The following is a 27,010-nucleotide window of genomic DNA, read 5'->3' as shown; positions in this document are numbered from 1 at the left end:
ACAGCCCCAGGCCTATGTCGGCATCATTTCCGTGTTTTCATTTCCCATCTCTATACTTATACACTAATATTGTCTCATTCCTATATGTGCACATTAGTTTTATCAATCACACACGTTTAACTGTACTTATGTGTCTGTAAGTTATGTAGTTATTATTTTTTCCTGGCTATTGGGCAATTAACAAACAGGTTCACGTTTACACTTCAGTCAGCTGGGTGGGCCCCACAGTATTGAAAAGGCAAAGCTGTACTAAATGGAAAGGCCTGGCAGTTTCAGATCTTGGCTTGTTATGCATGCTGACTGCTTCACTTGTACCACATTAATTTCTAAAACTGCAAAATCAATAGGTATAGTGTGAAAAAAAACGGCTTGCAGGGAAAAGAAGGATGGTTACATTATGTGCTATCTAGACACAAGAACTCCCATATAGATTCAGATCAGAAGTCCATTTATCTCATTATCTTCTCCATGTTGTCTGTAGAGGATTTTCAGGGGGAAGTACATAAAAAAAAGGCATGTATGAAGACTCTAACTTCCTTTATGCTACCTGAGGATGGTAAGTGTATCGTCACACTTAACAGGGCAAATGGAGCTACATCCTGTTAACTTATCTAAGCCCTTATGAACTTACCCAGGCTTCTGGCTTCCATGATATTTTAAGGTCGCAAATCCTGCTACTTAATTATATGTAAAGTAAGTGTGTAATGGTATGTCCTCGTAAACCTGCTGTCTGATGGTTTCTTTGGACATCCCTTGCTTCTTCTGTTTTTGAGGGAGAGAACACAGTAGTTTCCTGTAGATCTGCTGTTTTCATACCATTCACTAAAGGATATACTCTCTCATTCACTTATTTTCCAACCTGAAAACACAGGGCTTTTTTTTGTAATTTCTCCTTTCATGCACTTTTTTCCCCAGATCATCTTATTGTATACTCTTTTTGAGGTGGAGTAATGTGTATTAGATCAGGGTTTCCCACTGTACAAACACCTCTGCAAAGGATGTCATATTAGACATTTCATAGCTCCCAGTTCCTTCCCCAAAAAATTCTAGCATAGTGTAAAAAGTTGTAAAAAAGTGACTTTGGGCATCTGACATGGAGAGATAGATTTACTTCAGAAGACTAAGTCCCACATGCATTACATTTTCACAACTGTATCTTCGAAGGTGTGAAACATTGCTGTGACACAACCGTGGCAGTGCCGCCTCCTCCAAGTTTATGTCATAATCTTTGCTGAGTGAAAGTTCAGTGTCCACAGGCTGAGAGCTCTGCTGTCAACCAGTCTATTTTTCCATGGCTACTGACAATGAACTAACGATATGTAGGCCAGGAACCTCTTTTCAGCTTTCCGAGTTAACCAATATGTAATACAGTAAATCATAATTAGAAAAAGTGATGTTTTTCCCAATAAATACATGTCAGAGAGAAACAAACGCATTGCATTTCAAGTGCCATTGTTTTGAGATGTATTCAGATATGAAGGTATAGAACGGCAGAAATTAATGTGCGGGTCATTTTTTTTTAATATGAAATTCCTTCCTTTGTGATGACTTTCTCAGTGGTTCAAAATGCAGACCGGTAAATACAAATGACTGGATTTATGCTGGCTGTTTTGGTGGTCTGCACGCTGTATCGTGGCTGGTCAGCTCCTTGTAGTCACGTTCCAGATGTTTTTTTCCTTGTTTCTTCCTTTTGAGTTTTGGTGATACAACACAATTCTGTACATATTTGTCACAGGATGATGTGTTTTTACTGTGAGACTGCATGACCTACCCTGAGCAACTCCCCTAAATTCAGAAAGTGATTTGCTACTTACTGTACTGTCATAACAAAACTGTGGTTTACACCAATTATGTTTGTCATGCAAATGTGCTACTTTAAAGTTATTCCCACACAGTGAAATGTTCTATTGCATCACTTCTTGCCTTCAGTCAAAGAAGTGAAACCTTCACAGCTAACAGTGATCAGCACACACCCTGACCTCACCCCCTCAAATGAAACAGTATGTTTTCTAGCCTAAAACAACTCATGGGTCATTGTCCAGACTCTTACAGATACTTGAAAGTCAAAACCCTCGGCAGGCTGTGATGGAATCACAAACAAAAGCAGAAAGACAGAAGAGGGTAGAAAGGACCATTAGAACAGCACACTTCACAGCTTTCAGAAGCAGCGCAATCATTACAAATTCATTTGCACAAGCATCTCTGTGTTAGCTTTGAACTATCTCTAGCAAACAAGGTGACGCAGAATGGAACCAAAGTACACTCCAAAATCTGATGGGAGAGGAGGAAGAAATACCTTCAACAGCAGGAATACTACTGTTAGTCATAATGCCTGATAACAACAGTTGAAGTCATGACAGACGTGTTTACATGAGCTGCAGAGAATTCAACTAGATTTACCTACTGCACATGCTTTGAATGCTCAGTGTAAACTTAGGAGTGCAGCACATGAGTATGAAGTAAACATAGCTTGAGTTTGCTACGGATAAGCAGACTCAGCTTCCCAAAATTAAGGACTCCAGAAAACTGGAGTTCAATTTACTTGTATGTGGGAACATTCATGGAGTAGGTAAATCCTTGCTGCATTGGTCTGCAATGGGAAATTTCCACCGAATTAGTGAGGTACAAGCTGCGTTTGTCACTAGAGGCAGAACGGTGTCCTTCTGCTCTTTAGAGACTAAATGTCTAATTGTTTTAAAATCATTTGTCTTTGCTGGTTACTCTCAGCCCCCCGTGGGAATGTAAGCGTTACATTTGAGGAAGGGTTAGGTGTGAATGGGTCACATTGACAATAAGCAATGGCATGGACACAACCAACAACCTGAGCTCTATTTTATGAGAGGTATGCAACAGCTGCATAGTTTCCCACTTCTAAAAAGATGCTATGTTGATTTTTACTAAAGAAAAAAAGGGAAAACTTTGGAGGGAAAGCAAACGCTTTGGATGGATAAGGTACATGGCTCAATTATCTCAGATCACACAATTTACAACTGTTCTTCAGAATGATACATGTAAGCCTAAAGAGAGAGAGCTTATTTAAAGAACTAGTGACCTCCCCATGCCCACTGCAATACAACACTTTAAAAATTGTTTATAGTTCACAGAATCTGAATCAAAGTAATCAGTATGTGCATGGATATTTTTCCAGAGTAATAGATAAGAAAGCAGAGTATATAACAGATTCATTTGTTAACGAATTCCTTTTCCAGTGCAGATATAGCATTATCAATACTAATCACACAGATGACTGATTGCAGGAGCAAGTACTCCCAGATATGAATTCTCAGAGATTTCAGAGACTGTTACACTTCAAGTGGCTTTCCAGAAATATTTTGCTTATACTTGCCAATGATGACAAGAAGTGATTTACTTGAGAAAAACATATTATGTAATAAACCCAATGATATTTAATTTCAGTTTTAGCATCCAATTATTACGCTGTGTCCGACACTGCAATGCTAGAAATGCTTCCCTTTAAGAAAAAATTCGTTAAAAGCAACAGGTAAATAACAGTACAGTTGTTTTCTTTCATAAACATATTTAGAAACTAAGACTTGTAATGTTATTTTTTGAAATTGCCACATTCACCAAGCACCTTCAGTAATTAATAGCTTGCCTGCCTCTGGCATGGGAAAAAACCTTGCTGAATTAAAGTGATCCTTGTATTTTTAGACTCCAGAATGATAAATGTTAGCTGGGAAAAAATAAATTAAGCAACAGCAAAAATACAAAAAGGGAAAAGATTAATTCTGACACAGGCCCTATGAAGCTATCACTCTACAGAACATCTATAAAGCACAGACCTAATAATAGAGGATTTCAACACAGAACATGCTCTTTTTGTAGGGTTTTTGCATGGTTCTCTGCACAAGGAGAAATTGCAGGACATGTATATATAGGAATCTGGATTCCTTGTCAGGGACTAAGTACCTAAAAAGCCAGAGTTCATCTCACCTAGCTCCTTCGCTTGCTCAGACATTAGGGCCAAATTCAGATGGCTGCATCAAAACAACACTAACTTCCAGAGCAGTAACGAGCTTTCCCTAACTTGTTGGGATGATGGGTAGTGAGGTATTAATATTTATGAGCCACTGATATGATCAGGATGCCACAAAAATGTGCTTAACTTTCTAAGCAAGCACAAGTGACAGGCAGGACCTTGAGGCAACTGATGGCAGCTAATGTGCTGATTCTTTCATGCGTTGCAGTGCTAACACCGAAAACAGAACACTATTTAAATTAATAAAAAAATGCACCACAGACACAATGTCACTAAGAAAGCCAGTAACTTTACTGATTTGTCTGCAAAATACAAATTATACCTTATTTCCAGCAGGAGAATCTTTTGAAATTTTCTCATTTTTGTTCACTACAGACAGCTGAATTAAGTCCCTTGAGATACACAGATGTGGTTTAACTTAGTTATAACATCTTGTCATCTAGTGGCGACAAAGTCCAGCTTATGCCGCTGTGAGCCTCTACTTTAATATTTGTTGCAAATGCTTGTATGCTCCCATTTACAAGCTATTTTGTTATCACCATTGTTTATGGAAGCAAATCCCCATGAAAGAGAAGAAATAAAAGGAAAAAAAAAGGATACAACAAACCATCTGAAGCAATCCAAGTGTAATGCCTGCGGTAACCCAGGTCTGGTGTTAAGTTACTCCACAAAAGACTCTGGTACTGCATTTGATGTTTTTATTTTTATTTTTTTTTTAAATGAGTTACTTAACTGACCTTTTTTGAATCAAACTGAGGTATGGATCAGTCTGAGGTATGAGCAGGGAAGGTAGAAATGCAACACCTGATTATGAAAATAATCAAACAGATACTTTTGATGCAGAAGGTCTGTGGCTCAAAGCTTGGATTGCTCCACATCTTTGGTTAAAATATATTAACAAAAGCCTTTTATTACATCTACAGTCTGAAGCATTCTAACAGACACCAACGTTCCATCAGTCCTTCAAGAGACCTGTAGTGGCAGGAAATTAATGCCATATAACTGACGACATCACAGCAGATGGCACAAACAGGAACAGATGAAGTATGCCGTGTTTAGGCAACAGCCTTTATTGAGGTTTCAAGTGGCTTTTAAAAAATTACAAAGCATTTACCTTCAAGGCGAAGGAAGAAGGAAAACAAAACAGCTCTGTTAGGACTATAGATAAAAGAGGGTATATAGGATAACACATACAATACAAAAGGGTTGACATCCTTGAAAACGGTCTATGAGTTCTTTTATTCTTACGCTAGCTTTACCTGAAAAAGATCTGAGGACAACAGATATTTTTATATTATTCATTAAAAACTGCTAAATTCCTCTTCTGGGAAAAATATAAGCCATTTTGTTATAAAACACAACTTTTGAAAAACACTGAAATGACAAAAGCTTTACTGCGAATGGCTCAATGCATACAATATACAGGGTGTGCAGGTAGGGTATATCATATAATTGTCACCAGCAATTAAACACTAACTGACAACACCTTTTAATAGAGGTTAGCTTAGCTATAACAATACTTGCAGATGTCTAGAATGCCACTTCAGGTGTTTGAACTTACAATTAAGAATGTTGCCTAAAACATTATATAGCATGGGTTAAGGTAAAGTAAATGTTAATACTCTTTCAGGGCTCTGCCCCAAACTCCTTAAATACAAAGGAATCACACAATAAACCCAAATTAGCTTTGCAAATACAATAAATGGTAAGGTACAGATAAAGGAACAAGAAAGGTAGACAGTTATAGTTTACAGAAAGTGACTTCACAATCAAAGTTGTGCTTCTTATCATTAGATCAGTTTGCAAATATGCATTATCCCCCACAATTTTGCCAGTATAAGTAAGTTAGTTGCCCTCTGCAGCAGGAACAAGAGGGATGACTGGCATTTATTTTCATGTGATTCTGTTCTACTCTTGTTTATATAAAAATCACTGTCAGAGTTAATATAAATTGCCCAGGCAATACTTTTCACGCTACTTTCTGCTTTGTTACTTGCAGTAATATATTACACTGCATCTTCATTAAATACGGTATCTGTCATTTTTCATGCGTTGCTGAGGCAAATCGCAAGGTAAACTATTAATATGGCTATTCTTCATATATCAATAGACCAAATCCCCGTCCCCACTGACAAGTTTCTACTACAATACTGATAAAGTTGTATTTTTTCTTGAAATTACAAGGTACATTTGTGATATATTTGCATATTTTTGACACACCGAAGTTTAAAATTCTCAGAAGAGAATATGAGTATAGGTTCATTTGAAGGTGAAGAAAGTGGTTTCAAAAACAGTTTTTTTGTGTTTTAAAATTAATCATGGGCCCCATTTTACCTTTTTTTTTGTTGTCTTTTGTTCTTTTTAAATTTTTTTGGGTTTTTTTGGTTTTTTTTTTTTTTAAAGACATGCGTATCTTTTTCTTTACCCTGCAGATTGCTACTCAAGATAAGATGGACGCAGTAGTAGCACAGTATTCCGCTCAAAGAGTTTCCCGATTATGCACTAGCCCCTGCACGGCTGAGAGTGCCTGTAAGGCAGGCTTTTTTAAAGTCGTGATAAGTGAAAAGCATATGTCTTAATGCACACTGTGGTCTGTTCATCGTTCTCTGCTAGAGAGAGGTACACTCTGTCATCAAGCAGTGCACAGCAACTGCATGTATAGGTGGGAAATAGGAGTGTGGATTTCCCTTAACAAAATATTCTGTGTCAATATTTAGCTGTCGCAGATATATTCTTCATCATAGTGTCAATGCATGTAGGTGAGAGCTGGAAGGACTCTTGGAAAAAGGAGAAATATTACAGTTTTACTATGGCACTAACATTTTTCTTAAACACTTTTTCCCTTCAACAGAAAAGTTAAACTGAAACACTCGAATACACCATTTTTTTTTTCTAATAAGCAAGAGGGACAAAAAGGGACTTAAAGAAATGATACATTCCCTCTGTTCAAGCTGTTTTAGTCAAAGGAACAATATGAGGCAGGAGAAAATGTGGACGCGGTATGCTGAAGCAAATCTTGCCTGGGTGGAAACACACAGAGAGCATTGTTCAACAATGTGCCCACTGTGAGACAACGTGACCGCAGAGGGACCCGACAGCCAGCACTGGCTGTGTAGGATAAATCGGCTTTTGAGTGGTACTTTAGCTGATGATCTCCCTAAGAGTTTTAAATCTGTGAGAGAGGGGAGTAATCTTTGTAACGGGCATCTTCATGCTCCCTTTAACTCTTCCTACTGCTTCTGCAAATATTCACCTGCACTCACGTAACTGACAGCCGTTAGAGCTGTACATCCCATTCTGACAGGCAGAATACCAGCTTCATTAATGAGAAAGGGCCGAGTAATGCCGCTTCATCATTTAACCCATGGAAAACTACAAGATACGCAGGACATTAAGTAATAGAAGGGCCCTTAACTTGTTACAATGCACAAAACAGCATGAAAGAACTAATCAGTATATACAATGGATCGCAGTTCACTCAACTGATTGTAAAATGCTGTATTAAAATGATTTTAAGTTGTTACATCATGGGTAAATTCTAACTTTTCTACAGATCAGTCTTTCAACAGCTGACTTTGATCTGTAAAATGTATACCCAGTAAAAGAAAACCAAAAGAAAATAGTTAAATGTGCAACTGCACAAATATATTTCCCCACTATTAAGATAACAAAAACTTTTGCTATTACCATAATTATTATATATATTAGAAAGCTATACACAAGCATGTTAATTTCACAGATTTTTTTAAAAGATTCTTAATATTTTATATAATTAGAAATACACATTTCAAAAACAAAACTTCTGCAAAGAGAAAACAGTTATCTTGGTTAGCAAAGCATGGAGTTCTTCATGGCTTAGGGTAGTGCTTTCTATACAAAAGAGTCCTTTTTGCTTGTTTCTTCAGGACTGTTTAAAAGATTAGCGAAGCTATCAAGGAGAAAAGAACACATTTTGGCTTAAGGAAACTACAAAAGCCACAAATGCTTTGCAAACTCTGTCTTACTTTTTAATATGAAAATAAGCAAAATGTAATGTACATATTTTTATAATTTTTTTTTATTTAATAAGTGATGCAGACCCAGAATATTTAAAATTAAATATGTTAGCCCTCGAACTCAATGTTTTCACAAGTATGGTCCTCTTTAAATGGTTTGATCCTTTTTAAACTGAGTGCCATACTGTAATGATATGCCTGCATGTTTGTGAGCATTTTCGGTGTGTTAGGTGACCCAGTCTCTTTCCATCATCAATTCACGGCCACCCAACTGCTGGGTCTGTCAAAACATCTGTACATTTTCTATATGTTGCATAACAGCTGCTTTCTCTCTCAGTAAAGATCTGCCGTTTCTGGCAAATGTTTTCTTTTTGTCTATTTACATGTAAATAACGTTGAACCTGCAACATGACACTATCTATTGTAACATACATTTTGCAAGGGAGCACAACAGTGAAAAGAAGTTAGCCTTAAAATCTATTTTGTACAAGTGTTCTGTTGTACAACTCAAGTGCTAAGCTTATCTCAGCATTTCTGTTTATCCTTATACTGTATCACTGAGGCAATTTAAAAGTACTTTTACAAAACAGAGTACCTGACTTATTTTTTTTTTTCCACACACAGCACATATAATGCATATCGACCCCCCCTCCCCCATTAAGGTATAGCACACACACACTGCAAGAAAAAAACAAAACCTAATAGGTAATAATGTTATCATGTCGCCCATCCTTCAGAGAGCCGCATGCGCTTGACAGAGGGGCTTTCCCTTTCGTCCGGCGAAGGTCTGGTGAGTCCAATGGGGGAGTGGAATTCATTCCGGTGATCTTCTCGGTCACTTCCATCGTAGGAACTGCTACAGCTGCTCAAACTGTCAACAGGAGATCTCCCCGCCTCATGGCGCGTGTGCTGTGGGTATCTCGAGGGTGTGGTGGTACGGTCTCTAGGAGGAGAAACAGGTTCTGACTTGATGTTGAGGCTTTGAGTAGAAGGCAGGGAGAGATTTGTACTCTGAGATAAATGAGTGCTAGTGCAAGCTCTGTAGGAGGAAAGGAAACCCAGTTACAGACGGAGGAGGCATGGAGCCCCCAGATATGCACAAACACTCGCACAAAACACCAGTGTAAAGGCTTGCACAGGACCAGCACATGCTGAGAGCAGGAGGGCTGTTTTCTGGGCAGAATCACAAATTTGATGAGATGAAAGCATCTCCACAATTGCAGTTGGCTTGAGCAGGACGTGCCCTTGGTTTGAAAGAAGGTCTCACTTTCAGTCTCTCCTTTTTTCAACAACAAGTTTTGGAACGCAAGCCTTTGCACTGTTGAACCACCTGCAGGTTTCTTTATGACTAATGCTTGTGTGTGTTTGCGTGTGTGTATGCGCCAGCTGAGACAGAGGAGGCACAGACTTTCTGCTGCAATTAATCCATTTAGTTTGAAAGCACTCAACTATTTTTATCACTGCTCATTCTGACATTTGACTTTAGATGCAAAACAGAAACAAAAATTTGGGCTGGGTACATTTTATACCTTTTGGAATAGAGCTGAAATTACTGGTCCTAGGGTTGACCTTAATAAAATACCCCAGGCAGGCAAGGATTTAGATATGATTTTATGGTTTAAATCTATGAATTCATAACTCAGTTGAGAATGTTTTTGAATAAACTACCAAAGAAAAGCTGAAGAGTAGTGAAAGATGTCAGAGGTATTTCTTATTTGCCTTTTGGAGAGTCCAGATTAGAGGATGCTCCAAGCATCAAGTGAAACTGCTATGCTAAAACTTTTTCAGAGGCAAACTATATTACTACTATAAGTGTATTTTGTAAGCAAGTAGTGGTGGAGGAAAGCTGAAACAGGCAGGGGGGAGAGTGAACACTGAGACTGCACTTCTTCTCTATGGGAGAAACGAGATCACTTGCATCAGCAGGATGCTTTGTGCAAAAGCACCACCTCCCGGTAAAACCTGAATTTTCTCATTATTAAAATCAAGGTCTCAGCTTGCAGTTCACATTATGCTCCACATCAGGGACTGTTTGCTAGGCTGAAGTTAGTGTCCAAGCCCAGAAGTTAGTGTCTAAGCCCAGTGACACACTTCCAAGGTTTCTAGTATTGAGTATTTATACAGGGGGAAATTGAAGGCAGCAGGAGCAACAGGACACTTAGCCTTATAAGATTTTAAACCCTAAGGGATGCGCAGGCATTTTCATAGAAAGTAGAAGAAATATTGGTATTTGGAGGTAATTTTTAAACATGAAACAATGAAGTTTAGGTGTAGTTCTTTCACCTAGTGAAATATTCCACTTGTCCTCATTAACTGGGTTTTGGCTTTACTTAAGGAGCATTTACTATAACTTTGATGAAAGGCAAAATGTTGTTTACTTTTCTTCTGACAGATTTAAAATGGAACTATATGACTTCAATATTGAATGATACCAGCTGCTTTTATCAGGAAGTGTTGCAGTCTTTAATAATGGATGAATCTTGTTAGGAAACAAAGAAAACAGGATGTTCTATCTCTAATTGCTTTTATCTACCTTTCATCCCTATACAGATGAGTGTATCAACATCTGCAGCCATCCCTTTCACAAGTCACAGAGTTATTGAGTAGTAGTCCTCATGGTAGCAAATGCAGGCATTTTTTTTTTTTTTGGCAAAGAGGACATTTTCTTTGATTTTGTAACTATTGAATTAACACATATATGATACTGTAAATATAAGACTTTGTCATTCCAATTTAGTGAAATAGTCCACTCTTTTCCTGAAAACTTTTTGAAAAGAATCCAATAAGAATTAAAAATACATTTATGGGGTTTTGTTTTGCTTTTCATTTCCAGTGACTTTACTTTTCACTTGCTCAGGATGCTAGGACTTCACCTAGGAAAACAGGCTGCCAGTTTAGCATGTGTGATAAGATTACATATGATTTTAGATGTCAAGCTTATATCTGAACCTAAAAGTCCTGTAATACTGAATGGTGGAGCCTGAGGATTTGATTTAGAAGTGTTTGATATGAGCAGATGACATGCTGCTTTGCAAAGCTGGGGACAGCTAAAAAAACCCTGCTAGTTAAACCCAACCACACTCAGTCAAATTTGTTCACATGGAACATACTCGCATTCTACTGTGTGACAGCCCTCCAAAGGAACAAATCTAGAGGGATAAAGTGTATTTCCTGTGAAACAGAGGTAGCATTGCTACACTGCAATGTTGCTTTTTAAACAGTGTTTAAGAAGTGAGGATGAGAATGCTTCATTACAGACTTTTCTTTAGATTCCTTGTGATGCTTTTGACACATCATATGTAAATAGTTGGCATACAGATTTGTGGCAGTTTCAAAAATGCTACAGGTTCATCTGCATTTTTAACACTTTTTTTGTGAATTGAAAAAAAAGGTTAAGAAGTCATTTTGGCAGGTCAGGACTAAATTTTTGATGTTGAAAAATACAAATAAATTAAAGCAATTAATTCAGGTCACCATTCAATTTTTTTTTCTTAAATATGGTCTCTAAAATGTCTTTTGCTGCTAAAAATATTTCTGAGTTTTAATATCTGTGTTTTGTTGACTATCATTTACATTATTTCATTATCACTTTCTGAAACATTTTAATGAGAATGTCTTGGAAGTGAATATAACAAGAAAATGTCAATTACAAGGAAAAGATTCTGTTACACATAGATGCGAAATAGTACATACTTATATAGTCTTTAGATCTATACTCTAAACAGATGACTGATCTCTATTTAGAGTAGAGCTGTATTATAAAACGTGAGAATTCTATTTGCTATTAAATTATTTCTTTTCTTGTACGTGTGAGTGTAGAAACATCTGTTTGTATCTGCATGTATCTATCTATATTTTTACACAGTCACTTAATTTAATTACATAATTTTGGTTCAGGCATGCTCTGTTTTCATAATTTGAAACCTACGCTAAGTTCACTGAAAAACAAACAGGTTTTAAATATCAAAAATCCACAGAGAAAATGAAGCAAATAACTTTAAAGGATATAACTATAAGCACTCACTAAGTGCCATACAGTCTAGTCATACTGATGCAATTACCTTTTTTTCATACATTGTATCAAACAATTTCATTTTAAGGGGAAAAATTAAGAAAATGAAAGATTTAATTTCACACAGCAGTTACTATTCCAGCCAGTATGAATGAAAATGTGACATTATTTAGAATACAATAGCAACATTGGAGAAATGTTGGTTCCTTTCTGGGTTCAGCACTGACCAACTACTCAGCTCTGCTTCTAAGAGGTGGGAAGCAAATCAGGAAATCAGGATGCAACAAGCTTGCAAGTGAGTTTAGTCCTTGCAGATGCCAGTGAGATCAGTTCTGTGTGTCCATCTATTCAAATCTCCAACTGGTATGGAAGCTCATCATGCACAGATAGACGTGCAGGTGTGAACAGGTAATGAGTGAGGACATGAATGTGCACCAGATAGACAGATTTTACAGAGCGAGAAAGCAGTCTACTAAAGGAAGAAAGAGCCTCATGTACCTTTTTTTTTAATGCCCATACTTTCTTCTCTAAATTACTTTACTTCCTCACTTCATGTAATTTTTCCCCATAAATATATCTAAGGAAGCATTGAAAATTCACTGCAAAATCTGGCTAAGTAACTACCAATGCACTAGTCTGCAGCTAGAAGAATAGAGGATACCTTTGAACTGCTAGCAATGCAACCTTCCTCCCTCCCCTCTGCTTTTCTTTCAGGTAAAAGCAAAGTTGTGTTTTCTTATTTTTTGATCAGTGTAAAAGACTGTCTGTGTCAAGATAATTTAATTCGCTTTCACACATTAAAGTCTATGCTTTAAAAAGCAATTTCTAAACGAAACTAAATCACTGGAACGTCTTATTTACAATGATGGCATAAGAAAAAAAGGCTCAGTCCTAAATATTTAAGGTTTTTATTCAAAACAAGGAAGTTAGCAGAACTGATACAAAGGCACATAATATAATGTCATTGCATCTATATTTTTCAGTAAAAATGTTTCAATGGATAATATTACCTAATCAAAACTTATTGTTGTTAAGTAATAAGCTTGCTATGCAAGAGCCACAGAAAAAGTAAACAGTGTGCATGGATTTGGACAATATTTTTTCATTCAAGGGGGTAGAAATTTGAAGAAACTTCCTTTATGTAAACAAATATCTATACTAAGGATTCTTCAAATAAAATACTGTGACTGAATTTCTAAGTTTGCACTCATAATTTACAAAATCCAAAATTTTACCCATGCAGAAAAGAAAAAGGACTGAGAAAAGGGTCTCTCAGACTGTGAAATATGGATGAAAGGGAACACTTTCCATATAATGGACTTGTGCGTAGAAAAGTTTAGATAATTTATTTCAAAGTTTGTAATGGACTTCCCTTCTGGTTAGCAGTAATTAATTTCTAGCAGACTCTTTGGTCCATCTTAAATACACAGTTGCCCTCCCTGTTAAGGGCATTGCAGCAATATTAAAAAAACATCCCAAAGTTTTGGGGAGGGATCGATTGTCAATAGAATTTCTGTGTATTTTTTCTCCAGCTGCAGACCCAATTAAAACTAGTGAAAGTACTATTTTGCTTTTTAATCTAAAATGTTGAGAAGCATGACTTGTTTTCATGTCCTAGTTGTATCAAAACAGGCTCTACCTTGTTATCCTATTCAAAAGCTGTGCAGACATGGGAAGTGAACTGCTCCCATGTTTTCATGCCCCTCAAGCCCACTGGCATTGATATAGCTGTGAATTGCAGAGTCAGCATCAAGAGTGACAGGTTGTAGGGATCAACAGTTGTATTAAAGATGGTTCTGATAGTGCTGCTATGATTACTGGGGACTTATCTGGAGAAAGCGAATAGGTCTAACTACATTCTATTCTATTGCTAACCATATTCTGCCAGGCATTGAGGAAGCAGAGCTGTTTTTCACCTTTAGGCTTTAGAGAAAAACAAAATCTGCCGGAGAAGTAGGATGTCTTGTCAAGTAATTCTGTTTTCTCACAGGTTTATCATTATCAACAAACATCTCTCAGTTGCCAAATCTTTCCAATACAGATGTCACTCAGTATAAGGATTTGGGCTGTCAGACCTTTTCTAGATACATTTTCTCAAATGCCTGAGGATGACTATAATTTTTTGTGATTGTTTTAATCCTCCTGCAAATTCTAGTTTAGGTTGACATGCATTGAATATGTCCTGTATAATTTCAAGTTTTTCAAACAATCCAAAAGTTAGCATAGTTGCTTTTATATATAGAACTCAATGACTAAAATAAAATAAAGACATGATTATGATTTTCTGCACAGAGAGAAGACTTCTTCAGAACTGTCAGTGAAGTAGCTTTCATAGCTGAATTCATTTACAAATCACTGAAAGAATAATAATAAAAGTAGCAACTCAGAATGTATTCCACCAACCACAGCCATTACACTTTGACATTCTGTGATATGAATTAGAAACAGATGATGATGTGTGACATATCTTAGAAGGCATGTAGTTAGTTTAGGATTTAATGTAAACTTTTTTTGGTTAACCAAATACCCTAGTTACATTCTTTGGTACACCACTGAAAACAATCAGCTTATTGTAAGGTTATACACTGATATCTAACATGTGAGTTTTCAATTTATTTGAGATTTTATGTCTTTAGTTGTACAGTTACTCTGATTGTTGCCCCAGACATGGTGCAAACTCAAAATGGAAATAGAAGAAGTGTAAGAGGAAGGTATTAAGGCTACATTTTCTAGCACAGCAACTATTTCAGTTGCATGTTTTCGTGAAGTTAGCATCTATATGTGCTTATTTACATAGAAATGAGGTTCAAAATATTTTTTCCTCTGAAAAAATTGTATAGCTGTCCTTTAAAACCCCAAACCCTCTGTGCATGGTAAGGAAATTACATTAAGTTACAAAATGTGCTGAGATAAGTTAGAAGGAAAATTTTGAAGTTTAAGCCACATTTATAGTATTGAATAGTTCCACATTACAGCAATCATCTTGCAAAACAAATAGTGCATACCTGCAATACCTGAAAAAAAAGTTTACTTTTGAAATGCATGTGAATTAAGTTTACCCTCATAAATCCATTCCAGTTGCCTTCGGCTTCTATTTTTCTAATGAAAACTTTTACTATTCTAACATGTCTAGCCATACCATAGGCTATGTGTGCTGAGCTGGTGACTGTGTAGAGTCTTACTCAATAGAAACTGAGGATGCCAGGATTTTTGAAAATCATATTTTAAAGTTCACTTTCAGTAAGCCAAATAGCTTGTTTTTTTTTTTTTTTCAGGAATGCATCAGGTGACTTCCCTGTGTGAATTTTGACCCTTTCAAAAATCCTGAAATGATTTAGCAGAGTGCTTCATCAATCTTGAACAAATGTCTTGAAATCAGCCACTAGAGGGCACGAACACCTATCCTCCTCAACAAGCAAATAAATCACAGTGAGTTCTGTGGGCTTATGTCTCTTAGGCCTAATTACGTTATTTGAGAGTAGAAAGCATTTCCAAATAAATGAAACTTGAATGTCAGAGCTGAGCAGAAGGGAGTATGTGATTATTATTATTAAAGGTTAATGCTTAATCTTAGGTCAAATCATTATGTCACTCTTACTTGATTAAAAATATTTAGAAAATTTTCAAGTTTACTGTAAATGTTTGTGCTATAGTAACTGGAAATAAAAAGCATAAATGGAAAAATACAGAAACAGCACAATATAAGTGTTTAGTTTGGTCTTAAGTAATGAAATAAAATGCTATTTAAAGAAACAGAGAGTGAAACAGGAATAGTAGTCTTTACTGAGAAAATATCATGGACACAGAATATTTAGTTTTAGCTACCTAGAAAACTTCTCATGAAACACATAATTCCAGTTTTGGGAAACGGAGCTCTTATGCATAGTAAATATGTCCTGGTATGTTTCAGATTTGGGATTCCCGGGGTCACTGTGGAACAAAAAAACAAAGGAAGTACTGCTTACCCCAACTGGCTGAGGGCAGATGGTGGCATGTTATGTAGGTGTTGTTGTTGCCAGCCAGTCACAGAACCAAGATGAAGAGCACTGGCTGTATTAAACCCAGAGAGAGATGATATATCTGCGCTACTCAGAGAATATTCTAGATATGAAAACAGAAGAGACAATAATTAAGAGATAATTAAGGAGGAAGCAATTAAACAATAACTAGCATCATAATTTTCACATGTCACTTTTAAAGTCTTTTAATTTTAATTACACCAATCACATTAAGTTGCAACAGAGAAAGTAGACCTTCCTCTTTCCTCAACCCATTAACTTGGGAGCAAATAATGCACTAGTAATTATTTTCTAATTTAGTAGTGCTTTTCTGGATCTGGAAGATCTGAAGCATTCTTAGCGTTTATATCCACCATAACTACAGATCCATTCTCATAGAGCCAAAGACTTGAAAAACATAATAATATTTTGATTACAGTATTCCTTACAGAACCCAGCAGACTGCCTGAACAATGCATGTCTTCTCTAAGAGCATTCAATCTGTATGCCAGCATGCTCTGTACAACAACAATGTCCCATGGGATCAGGAAAGAACCTCTTGAAGCTTCATTTCCAGTCTCTCTATGTATAAATGCGATATCCCACTAAGTTACTGAACTCTACTTTTAAGCCATGGAAACTGCTTGCTCCTCCTACTCTTATGACTTTAGGAAGGCACTCAACTACATGAAATTACCCGTTGTACTAGAGAATACTAAGAAGTGTCTTTTAAGTTACATTTTTTAATCAAAGCCTATGAAAGAAAGCTATCAAAGTAGTTTTCCATTAGAACAATATAGCTAACTTTTAAATAGAAATGTCTCAAGTTAGCGACAAATCATACAAAATAAGTAAATGAAGTGAAAAAGCATATCAGCTATGAATTTTTCAGTTTCTTCCAAAGAACATTAGCTACTTCATTAGCACTGAGACAGACATTTTTCAGCATCTTGCTCCCTCCCCCAGCCTTTACATCTTGCAGTGATACTTACCAGTACCATATGTTGTTGAGATGGCTGATGGGTATCCTCCCATCCCTTGCCCTGGTAGAGTAGGAGTTGCTACGGAAACCACTGGAGTAGCCAATGACTGAGCAGACTGGGAGTTATTTATCCTCTGATTCTTTTAAAGTAAGTAAAATAAACATATTATTCACTAGTTTTAAGTCAGCTGAGTGTATTAGCTTTCTCGGTAAGTTTTGTACATGAGAAATAAAGGCTGATATATGTTTCTAGAAATTAATCATTAAACATGTGGTTTTTATGAACTCTGCCAACCCTATCATTTACAAGCCTTCAAGAGACCAGTTGTCACCATAGTAACCCATTACATCAATATCTCCTAGGTAACTGAACTAGTAACAAGTAAGATATATTTTATTGTGGGTAGAAGAACAGATCGTGTGAAAAACTAATGAAATATGTAAACTCTATTCCCATTGTTTTCCTTTTCACTCAAATGGAAAAAGAAAAAAAGTCATATTAAACTCCAAAGCTAGTCTCACTGGATTTTATGCTTTGAAAGTTAGGGGCAACCTGATACTGCTGAACACCTAACTCTTACCAGCAGATGGTGCTCTGACTATTTCTTTTCTGTGCAATAACACTAACTTCAAGAGCTGCTGGACAGCACAGCAGCTACCCGTTTATCTTTAACTACAGGCCACTAGATGTTGCACTCTGAAAATTGTGCTAGACAACTCTAATCCTGTGAGTGGCAGGATTAAATGACCTGAGACCCACCAAAAACCTGTCATCTTGAGTGGCAGAAGTTTACATGCTCTCTAAGCACCAGCAACAAGAGGGATTTATTCTAGCATGCGTAATTTGAATATATGCAACAACTGCACCTGGCCCTCCATACTGCTGTATTTCAAAAATTATCGTGACCTTTCTGCTCACAAAACAGTTATGCTGAATTTTTCAATTTTATTTCAACCAATGCTTCATCTACACAAGTGTTAACCATAGAAAAGAACTGATTGTTTTTTCCTCGTTATTAAGGTGAACATCACTACCACTTACCAGAAGCAGATCAACATCCTCAGACTGAGTGCATAGGAAAGGAGCATTAACAATTAGTGAATATAAATATTTACCAGGATGCAGATTTCTAGCCTATGGGATTAGCCTAATCTGATAGGGGCAACAAATTAAACACTTTCTGAGCATAGTTTAGAAAACTAACACTTCATAGATCTCCTCTTTGTTCTACTAACAAGATGTTTGTCTCACCTGTGAGGACAATCTACCCATTTTTCAGCGCAAGACTTTCTCTAAGAATTCATTTTTTCTTCCACAGCCCCAGTGGCTGTAGAATGTGTTGTTATACCTGGTTTCAGGAGACCTGACTATTCACAAAATCCCTTGGAAAGTATCAGTTTTAAGGACCTTGGAATAAATCATTGGATGCAGACAGCTTGTCGTCATTGCCTTGGTCAACTTTAAGCATTGCCTTGTAAGAGACTGTTACTTATCCTCTCAGAAGGCAGCACCACATTTATAGGAGGTTTTAGTCTGACATTAAAAGTTAATTTATTATGCTTTGAGCCGAACTAGACCACTTGGAAATTGTTTTAATAGCATCTGTTAAATAATAGAAAAATGTGTTTACAGTGCCACTGTAAACTCACTTTTAATGCTAAATCTCTCATGACTGATTTACTTGCAACCACTAACTGACTTTTGGAAGAGAAATACATGATAGGCACCTTTTGTATAATAGCCTGCCTAATTTTTGTTAATCCTGTCAGGAGATAGTGCAGTTTTGTGCTTCTTGTATCCTGCTCTATCTATTAACTAACTCTTTTCATTGCAAAATTTGGCCTTTGGAGCTCAGAGTGATAGAGGTAAAATTCATTTATCTTTAGTTTATCTGCCATCTGCTAAGTGTGTGTGTTTAAGTATTTAAGAAAAACATAGTAGGTTAGGAATATCCAGGGTTAAATTCAGCCTTTATAACAAACCCAGGAAAGGCTCTTTCAGCCACTAGGAAAGAGAATGCAGAAATTTAGACCGTGCAGGACACAGTTACTATTTTGCAACTCAACAGAAAAAAGAGAGGAAGTAAATATGACTTCAGAAAAGCAATCAAACAGGCTCTGCCTACATCCTCAGTTTGATGTCAAGACTTACAGTTAGACAGAAAGAACAAGCAAGCAGGAATGTGGAATGTTGTTCTGCTGACTTTAGCTGCTTCAGCAGGTCTTGAAATTCCTAAATATCTAGATTGAAAAAGCTATGAAAACACATTACCACTGATGGCATTGTATTCTTGCTGCCAGGTGGAATAAGCACGCGGAGATCTGGTTTACGGTTGTTCATTCCTAAATTCATTGGAGGCGGAGATTTTGCTTGCATATTCTTGTTCAAGTTGCCAGGTGAGACCAGCAGACCTGGTGAGTTACGGGGGTTGCCATATCCGTTTCCTGCAAAGATTAGAAAACAAAAAAAAAAAGAAAAAAAGCAAAGAAAAAAAAGAGAGACTGTAATTATAAATGCCAATGTATTACTTACAATCATAGAATGCTTTGGATTGGAAGGGACATTTACAGGCCATCTAGTCCACCACCTCTGCAGGAGCAGGGACATCTTCCACTGGACCAGGTTGCTCAGAGTCCCATCCAACCTGACCTTGAATGTTTCCAGGGATGGGGCATCCACTACCTCCCTGAGGAACATGTAGCAGTATTTCACTACCCTCATCGTAAAAAATTTCTTCCTTTTACCTTAAATCTTATAAGGCTTAAGATTGAACAGTAAAAACGTCAAATAAAAAAACTCAAGGTAAATACCTGTGCCATGTAATGTATCTTTGAAGGAAAATAAAATTTATGCCATATTTGGAAAAACTGGCCTTAAAATGCTTTCTCTCATGGCAGCCAACACCTCCGTGATGTGCTGAAGTATACGACTCTGTTTACAGTACCATGGTGCATAGCACAATATACTGCATGCTCAAAGCAGCCAAGATCTATTTGCTTTACAAGACAATCAGGAAAATCAGACAATCCTATGGCTTAGGAAAATGTCAAAGCCATGCTGTGTTTTCTCTACAACTACAGAGGATTCTGCTTTGCCTGACTCAGCCCTTTCCAGGTCAGGATTTTGTTTTGTTTTTAAACAAAGGATGAGTATAGCAAGGCTATAATTTCCAGAAAAGGCAGGGGGTGGACTAAGAAGATTCTTAAATGCTTTTGGCTCTCTTTCACCACACTTTTTGGACCTGATTCTGTCAACACCAAAGTCAATGGGAGCAAGAGCATGACCTTATTTGGAAAATACCACGGTATCTTTTGTCTTCATCTCTTCCCTGCTTTCTGCAGGCCCTAGGAACAATTCTGACAGGCAAATGCTTTGTTTGCCTTTTTCAGAAAAGCATTCCCTTCTCTCACTATGTAGTACTGACAACAGTGTATCCACAAGGTTACTGACCTACCATTCCACTTAAAATGAGATCTTCTATTTAATCCATGTAATTTTACCCACACAAAGTCTGTGGAAAGAGATGACTTTCACTGTAGTCTTGAAATCCTGTCTACCCAGGTTCAAGAGAAACATAGAAACTGCCCAGTAGTAGAGAGGGAATTGTATGAAATGAGTACAGAAAGAGAAAATGTTTATGGATAAATACCAAGAAAACAAATGCAAGGTGAGATTTTCTGCGCTGGGCTTATCTTTGGTACACAACTTGCAAGCTGCAACACAGAACCTAAAAAGTGCTGGATGATGACCGAGTGAGTGTGGCAGACTCCTGTGAGTTAGATGCCTTGCAGCTTCAAATTTCCTTTGTAATCCCAAAGTCAGTGAAGAACTCGTTGAGGTTTACAGCCCTAAAGGACATGAATGGATTATGGAACGAAATTTGATAAAGTCTCTGAGGTGAACATGACAATGAGAGTGAATCTCTCTTCTAGTTAGGATAATGAAGCATGTCCAAACATGACCAACATTATATCATGATTTTAAAACACAAGCACATCAGCTTATTGTGTTTATCACATCTGCAAATCCATGAAGAAATAAAAATTGTCAAAATACAAAAATATTACTCCAAGCTCCGGAAGACCTTAGGCTTAGGACACAGGAAAAATGTCAAAAAGTGCTTGAGTTTGGTATTTGTGATGTACCTTTAGTCACAGGTCTGCCTTGTCTTGTTTATCCTCATGCTTTTAATTATAATGGCCTCCCAAGCCTTTGCAAGATGTAATTAATACAAAAACTTAGAAGCACTCAGATAATTTCAGATATTTCCTACAAAAATATTCTTCACAGTTGATTTTGTTTATTTCCTCAATAGCATCTTACAGCTAGTAAGATAAAAAGAGTTAATAAAAATAGTGTATTTTACACATACCATGCTAAAATACCAGAAGGCTGTCAAGAATTTTTGCTTTTACATGGGACGGTTTTTTTAAACGAATGATTGCTCTTAGCATGGATTTGCCACATACTATGCTCTAATTAATGTTATGTTTTACTAGGTAGGGCAAATTCAGATGGAGTATTTTTAATATATAACAATGTTTTCTTTGAGGAGCTATAAAATGAGCTCTGAAAAGCAGTAAGGACGTGGAGAAGTAACCAACAGACAAAAGGCAAGCAAAAGTAAAGGTTCTTTGGTGCTGGTATCATACAGGGAACATTTCGCCAGTAAGTTATAAAATTGCTCTGTGAAATCTGTTGTGCATTGAGCATTTTTTTTCAGACAGTGAAAATGAAGTTGTTTGAAGAAGCAGTGTATTTTCTTTTTTAGTTTTACAACATAAACCCTAAGATACTTTTAAAAAAACAGCACACAGTGTAATCTATATATTTGTTTCTATGGTTGTGATTTTCAGAGAACAGATTCCCTTACCGGACAGAATTCTCATTGTCTACAGAATATTTACTTAATATAAATTTCTGTTAAGAGGAAGAATGCACCAGTGTCAAACTTCAGTCTTCAGAATCTTTCATCTGACTTTCATATTATTTACCTGCCGATGTAAAATACTTTGAATAGTGATAACAAAAAATATTTTGCACAGTGACAACGTTTCTTACATCGATATTTTTAGAAAATCAAATTATTTTAAAGAATAATTGCAATCTTCTCTTTACCAGCAGATTTCTGCTGTTCGTGGCATATTATGCGAGCTAGCATTTTGGAGCCATATAATAACCATTCCTCTTTCCAGCCACCAAATTGTTATTCTTTGGCATAATGTGGATTCAGGAATGTAAGACTGTGGGTCTTTAACCAATGATACAGAAACCCATCATTTGAAAATCAATGATGAATGCATGTATGCAGTTTCCAGTTAAGAAGAGTCTGCTCTTAAACCAGCTCTTTAAGCTGTATCCTCTTTACTCAGAAATCTGTGGCCTGCTCTGAGGCAGCTGTCCCACCTTCAGATAAATCCACCAAAGAAAACGGCCTCATTTACATTCAGAGGCAAAAAACCCGTATAAGACTTCTAATACACAAATTAAACCTTCCTTCATCCTATACTTTAAAATTACACTCTGCCTGGACAATTATCAATTTAGATGTGACTGTATGCAGAACATTGCATTCCACTATCCACTTGAAAGAGCAAAAATTATATGTCATGTACGAATGGATTTCCTGATTATAGATTATAAGAAAATGAAAGCCAGATGGATTTTAGAGCAAGTTGGCTTTACATTTTTATTTGGTTAAAAGCCATATTTTTTGCTGCAATAGAAAATTTTTAAACATTACTGATATAACTTGTAATGTATAATGAAAATAAAAACAGTAGATGCACAAGTTTTAAAGGGCATATGTCAGAATCTGTAAATTTGCAGCATTTTCAATTCAAGAACTTTTCAGAGAAAATATTTTTTCCTCATGTTGTTTGTTATGCTGACTTGAAAGAGTAAAAATATTTTACACAGAAAAGATTTTGTTTCTAGACAGAATTAGTGGAGCAGCACGTGTCATGAAATAATGCAATGCCAGACTTTGTATTTGGACTAATGATAGAATAAAAAGACAAATGCTTTTCTGAGCATAAAATACTCTTCTTGGGCACGTTCCCACATTTTGCAATTAGGCACAATGAAACTGACTTTAGAAGGAATTCTGTCCAAGTGCAGACTGAATGATCAATCCCTGCAACACCACTTTTTAAAAGCATCCAGAAAAGGTATTTCTGTGCACTAGTACTTAGTCAGTTAATAAGAACAAGTAAAAAGAAAAAAAATTTACTCATGGAATACTATAATTTGAACTATGTTACAAATTCGTGTTCTACCATCTTAAATTGTTTTAAGAATTTTTAAGGGCATTAATAGGGTAAAAGTTTATTTCGGACAAGATAGAGAGCAATGTTTACTTTTCTTCTTTCATCTCCCATTAGTAACACTTGTACCTTACATGCAGTTTTGGTCATTGCTATGACAGTGGTTGCAAAGTGGCTGCAGTTCTTGACATTCTCAGAGTTAGTGCAATAATTCTGTACTGAGTGTTTAAGCCAGGAAACTTTCCACGTTAACACAAATGAGGAAAGAATAAAGTATATACATATCTCTCAGCACTCTTGAACAACATTGTTGTGATTTGAAGTTCTCAAGTCTTGAAAAACTGGAAAAAATCGTATTTTAGATTTCTTGAAGTTTTAAATCTGTCATGTCCTTTCTTTGATTTCTCATCCATTTACTCTAATACTTTTCACTGACCATATGGGTTTAGAATTTACAGGATTTTTAGGAAACCGGGATGTCTACTTCCCTTCAATTTTAATAGGAAAAGAGCTTTCAGATTCTTAAAGGAATTATAGTAATTGTCATTTCAGGTTTCCAAAAAGTGTATGCTCTTACTTGTGGAAACTGTTATAATTCTTCCAAGAAAAATGCAAACATTCCATTTCATGGAGGATTCCTGTTCTTACATGGTTATGTTAAATGCACATCCTATATATATATATGGTTTTATGACTGACCACCAAGCCTCTCAAAAAGAATGTTGAATTAATCTCTATCAAGATGAAAGCCAACTATGTTACAATTTACCTCTACTTAAAAATTTACATATATATAACTAATCAATGAAGTAACAGAAATTTTGCTGAATTTACACCTAGTTTTGCACTCTTCACTCAGTTAATTTTCCACTTACTGGAGGAAAGGTAAATATTCCTAATAATAATTAAAAGGCAATAAAAGGGTTCCTTTTCTCTCTTACACCATGTGTGTTTTTTTTTTTTTTTAATGCAAACACACTGTTAGAACAGGCAACACTTTATTACACAAACAAAATACATACCAACAGTAAAGCACTAATGCCAGGAAGCTGTACTGGCGTTCATCTAAACACAATTTTAAAAAGAGATAATTGAAGGTTCTTGCTCACACATTGGGTGCTCGTCATTTCACAATACATGACCTCTACCAACTGCAGGCGGTAAAACAAAACCAATGTGCAGATATGCTCGCCCAGAAAAAAGAAAATCTTTATGTTAAAGTAGCTGCCCATTCCCACAACATAACACTAATGGACATTCTTTACTGAATTACTGAGAGCCAACTCAGACAAATGTGGTATATAAAACCTACTGACTTTGTGTGAAAGAATTCTGAGGCATCTTGTGATGCTGCTTTTTGGACTGAAATAGGATGAAAGTACTGGGAATGCATATGCAGCTGGAAGAATGGGAAGGGAATGGGGGAAAAACTACCTCAACAACCCTTTTTTATAGTTTTAGAAATGAATCATTTAGATATAATGTAAATAAAATATAGAGATTCTTACAACAATATAAAACTAAGTTGATACCCAGGTCTCACTCTTGCCATGTAGGTTGTATAACTGCATTAGTGGGAAGTTCTTCCTCTTAAGTCTAAAGCAACGTAATGGCACTGTTGTCCTATGCTGGGGAAAGAGAGAATATTTGGGAATCACTAAAATACTGCTAATATTGTAGCCAATTTATGTGTACATAAGGGCCACCTGCACTGGGGCTGCACAAAGCTAAAGGCTACGTCGTATATCACATTTTACAGATCAAGGTGTTTTTGAGATCTCATTCTGGAAACCAGGGTAAAAATCCACTGCTTCCACTGCAAAGGAGAGAAATGGTCTCACCAAATTTCCCAAGAAAAAACTGTGTGCATGATCTGCTTAAATTTTTAGAATATTATAAAGCAAGTGACTTCTCTGTTCGGTGGCTCACATTTTGTTGGTCTACTGTGTCCCTGAGCTGGTTCAAGTACTTGGGCTACATACTAAGACAGTACGGGTCTTACTGCTATATCCTCGTGTTTGGTGTCACTAATGGTCCTCTAACCAATCCTATGGTTCTCGTCACCAGGTCAGATCCAGCCCAGGCTGACATTCTGGCCCATCCCTGTCCCCATGGAGGTGCCTGATGCCTGGAGATGGGTCTGCTGCTCGCTCACCTGCCCTGCTCCCTGGCCAGGACAGTGAAATGGTCCTGGATGCAAAGCCCTGCCCTGCTGACCCCAGGGATCCTCTGCTATTCCCGGACCCCTTGCTGCCCCCAGCCCCCAGGGTGTCCTGGCAGAATGTTTCTCATCATGAAAGAATTGAAAAATAACTCTTTCTCTTCAAATCTTCATGTTGAGTACTGCCAGCTACCTTAATGAACTGTTTACACTGGTGAAATACTCAAAATTATTTCTTACCCTTGGGCTAGTGCCATACAAAATCTGGAACATCCTAACAATGTACTTTATGTGGAGCATTTGCAGGTGCACACAACTATTGCTGAAAAAGGGCATGTATCCCACACTGCAGCAACGGGGCTCAGATTGCCTTCAGGACAGAGATGATGTTTCTCAGGCAGAAGGTGAATGGCCACATAACAACGTGAAACACTTTGCAAAACACATTTCTAAGGACATGCTGTGAATCTAGGAGGCTAGAAATCTGAGATGCTTTTGCAGTCAAATGGAGAAATAGATGAGTTAATTTAGATGCAGAATGAAAGACCATGAGAACAGAAACTTGACCTGTGTATCACAGATCATTACACTTCATGCAAATACTTTACTGCTGAGTCAAGTGCATAACTAAGTGCATGGCAAACTAACCTGATCACCAACATTGCGGTTATGTTTTGTTTCTATAATAAGAGCCATATTTAAATGTTTCTAAAGTAGTTTTTGCAGTAAGTATTCTCCCTCTTTAGTCTAGAAATTCACACCTTAATAAAATAAATGTAAAGGTGGCACCTGATTGTCTACAGAATTAGCCAGTGGCTACCCACATAAGGAACTGTGAGCAACCCTTCAAAACATTTCTTATTGCACTTAGGTTTCCCAAGCTGCAGGCAGATATTTCAGCACATCTCTGGCCTCCCTGCAGCCTTTGGAATAGTGGTATATTACGGGGCAGCGAGGGTCTGCTGCAAACGATGCACTGAGAGAAGAGGAAGTGTTCTTCCTCTTCAAGGATGATCATCTGTAGCCCTCATTGTTTCGCTTAGCAAAGAAACAGAGCAATAGATGATCTAAGTTCAGGTCCTGTTTGTGCTTTTTTTTGTTTGTTTTAATTTTGCAATACAGTTACTGCTGCCAGTATGCTTATGTTCTTATATTGTCTGATCACAGCATCTTACTATTTGCCTTTGTAATCCTTTAATGTCACCTCATTTCAGGCATCTCATAGCATATAGCTTTAATGCAGAAACACTATCTTTCCAATAACTTTACTTCTGATTGTATTGATTCATTTATTTCCACTTCCACAGCACTATTTTGTTCTAACATGGTTACTTATCAGTAGCTATGCTCATCTCAAAATCCAGATATTACAAGTTACCTTGTTTGGCTTGAAGCTTCACCGAAACGGCACAGAAACTAAGTTGTAATTATTCAGAAAAATAACTTAAAATTACAAATTGGTCTTTATTTTTTGTACCTTATAAATATTACACTTCTGTAATTCAAACATACGAGCACTGCAAAATGAGTTTTGGAACTACATTACGGTGTGTTTTAAGGTCCAAACAAAATGTCTGGGATCAGAGAGTCATTTA

At 36.7% G+C, this 27,010-nt stretch overlaps 1 protein-coding gene across 12 annotated transcripts in view; it reads right to left on the bottom strand.

Annotated features, from left to right (window-relative positions):
- MEF2C (myocyte enhancer factor 2C) overlaps positions 1-27,010 on the bottom strand; it is a 151,871-nt gene that overhangs the window by 8,241 nt on the left and 116,620 nt on the right. For 5 of the 12 annotated variants that reach the window (XM_069880764.1, XM_069880767.1, XM_069880775.1 and 2 more), the window contains 5 exons: positions 19,260-19,432; positions 18,030-18,053; positions 16,998-17,127; positions 15,973-16,108; positions 4,270-9,034 (listed from right to left, as the gene is read on the bottom strand). In XM_069880764.1, the coding sequence (XP_069736865.1) occupies positions 8,713-9,034; positions 15,973-16,108; positions 16,998-17,127; positions 18,030-18,053; positions 19,260-19,432 (785 nt within the window). In that variant the 3' untranslated portion in view covers positions 4,270-8,712. Of the gene's footprint in view, positions 1-4,269; positions 9,035-14,093; positions 14,363-15,972; positions 16,109-16,997; positions 17,128-18,029; positions 18,054-19,259; positions 19,433-27,010 lie in introns of those variants that run through there. The other 7 variants (XM_069880769.1, XM_069880768.1, XM_069880772.1 and 4 more) reach the window with 5 other exon arrangements.

Source organism: Phaenicophaeus curvirostris, chromosome Z, assembly GCF_032191515.1.
Source record: "Phaenicophaeus curvirostris isolate KB17595 chromosome Z, BPBGC_Pcur_1.0, whole genome shotgun sequence".
Lineage (NCBI taxonomy): Eukaryota > Metazoa > Chordata > Aves > Cuculiformes > Cuculidae > Phaenicophaeus > Phaenicophaeus curvirostris.
Note: the sequence above shows the minus strand (reverse complement) of the source record. Positions and strands in the feature narration are given on the sequence as shown.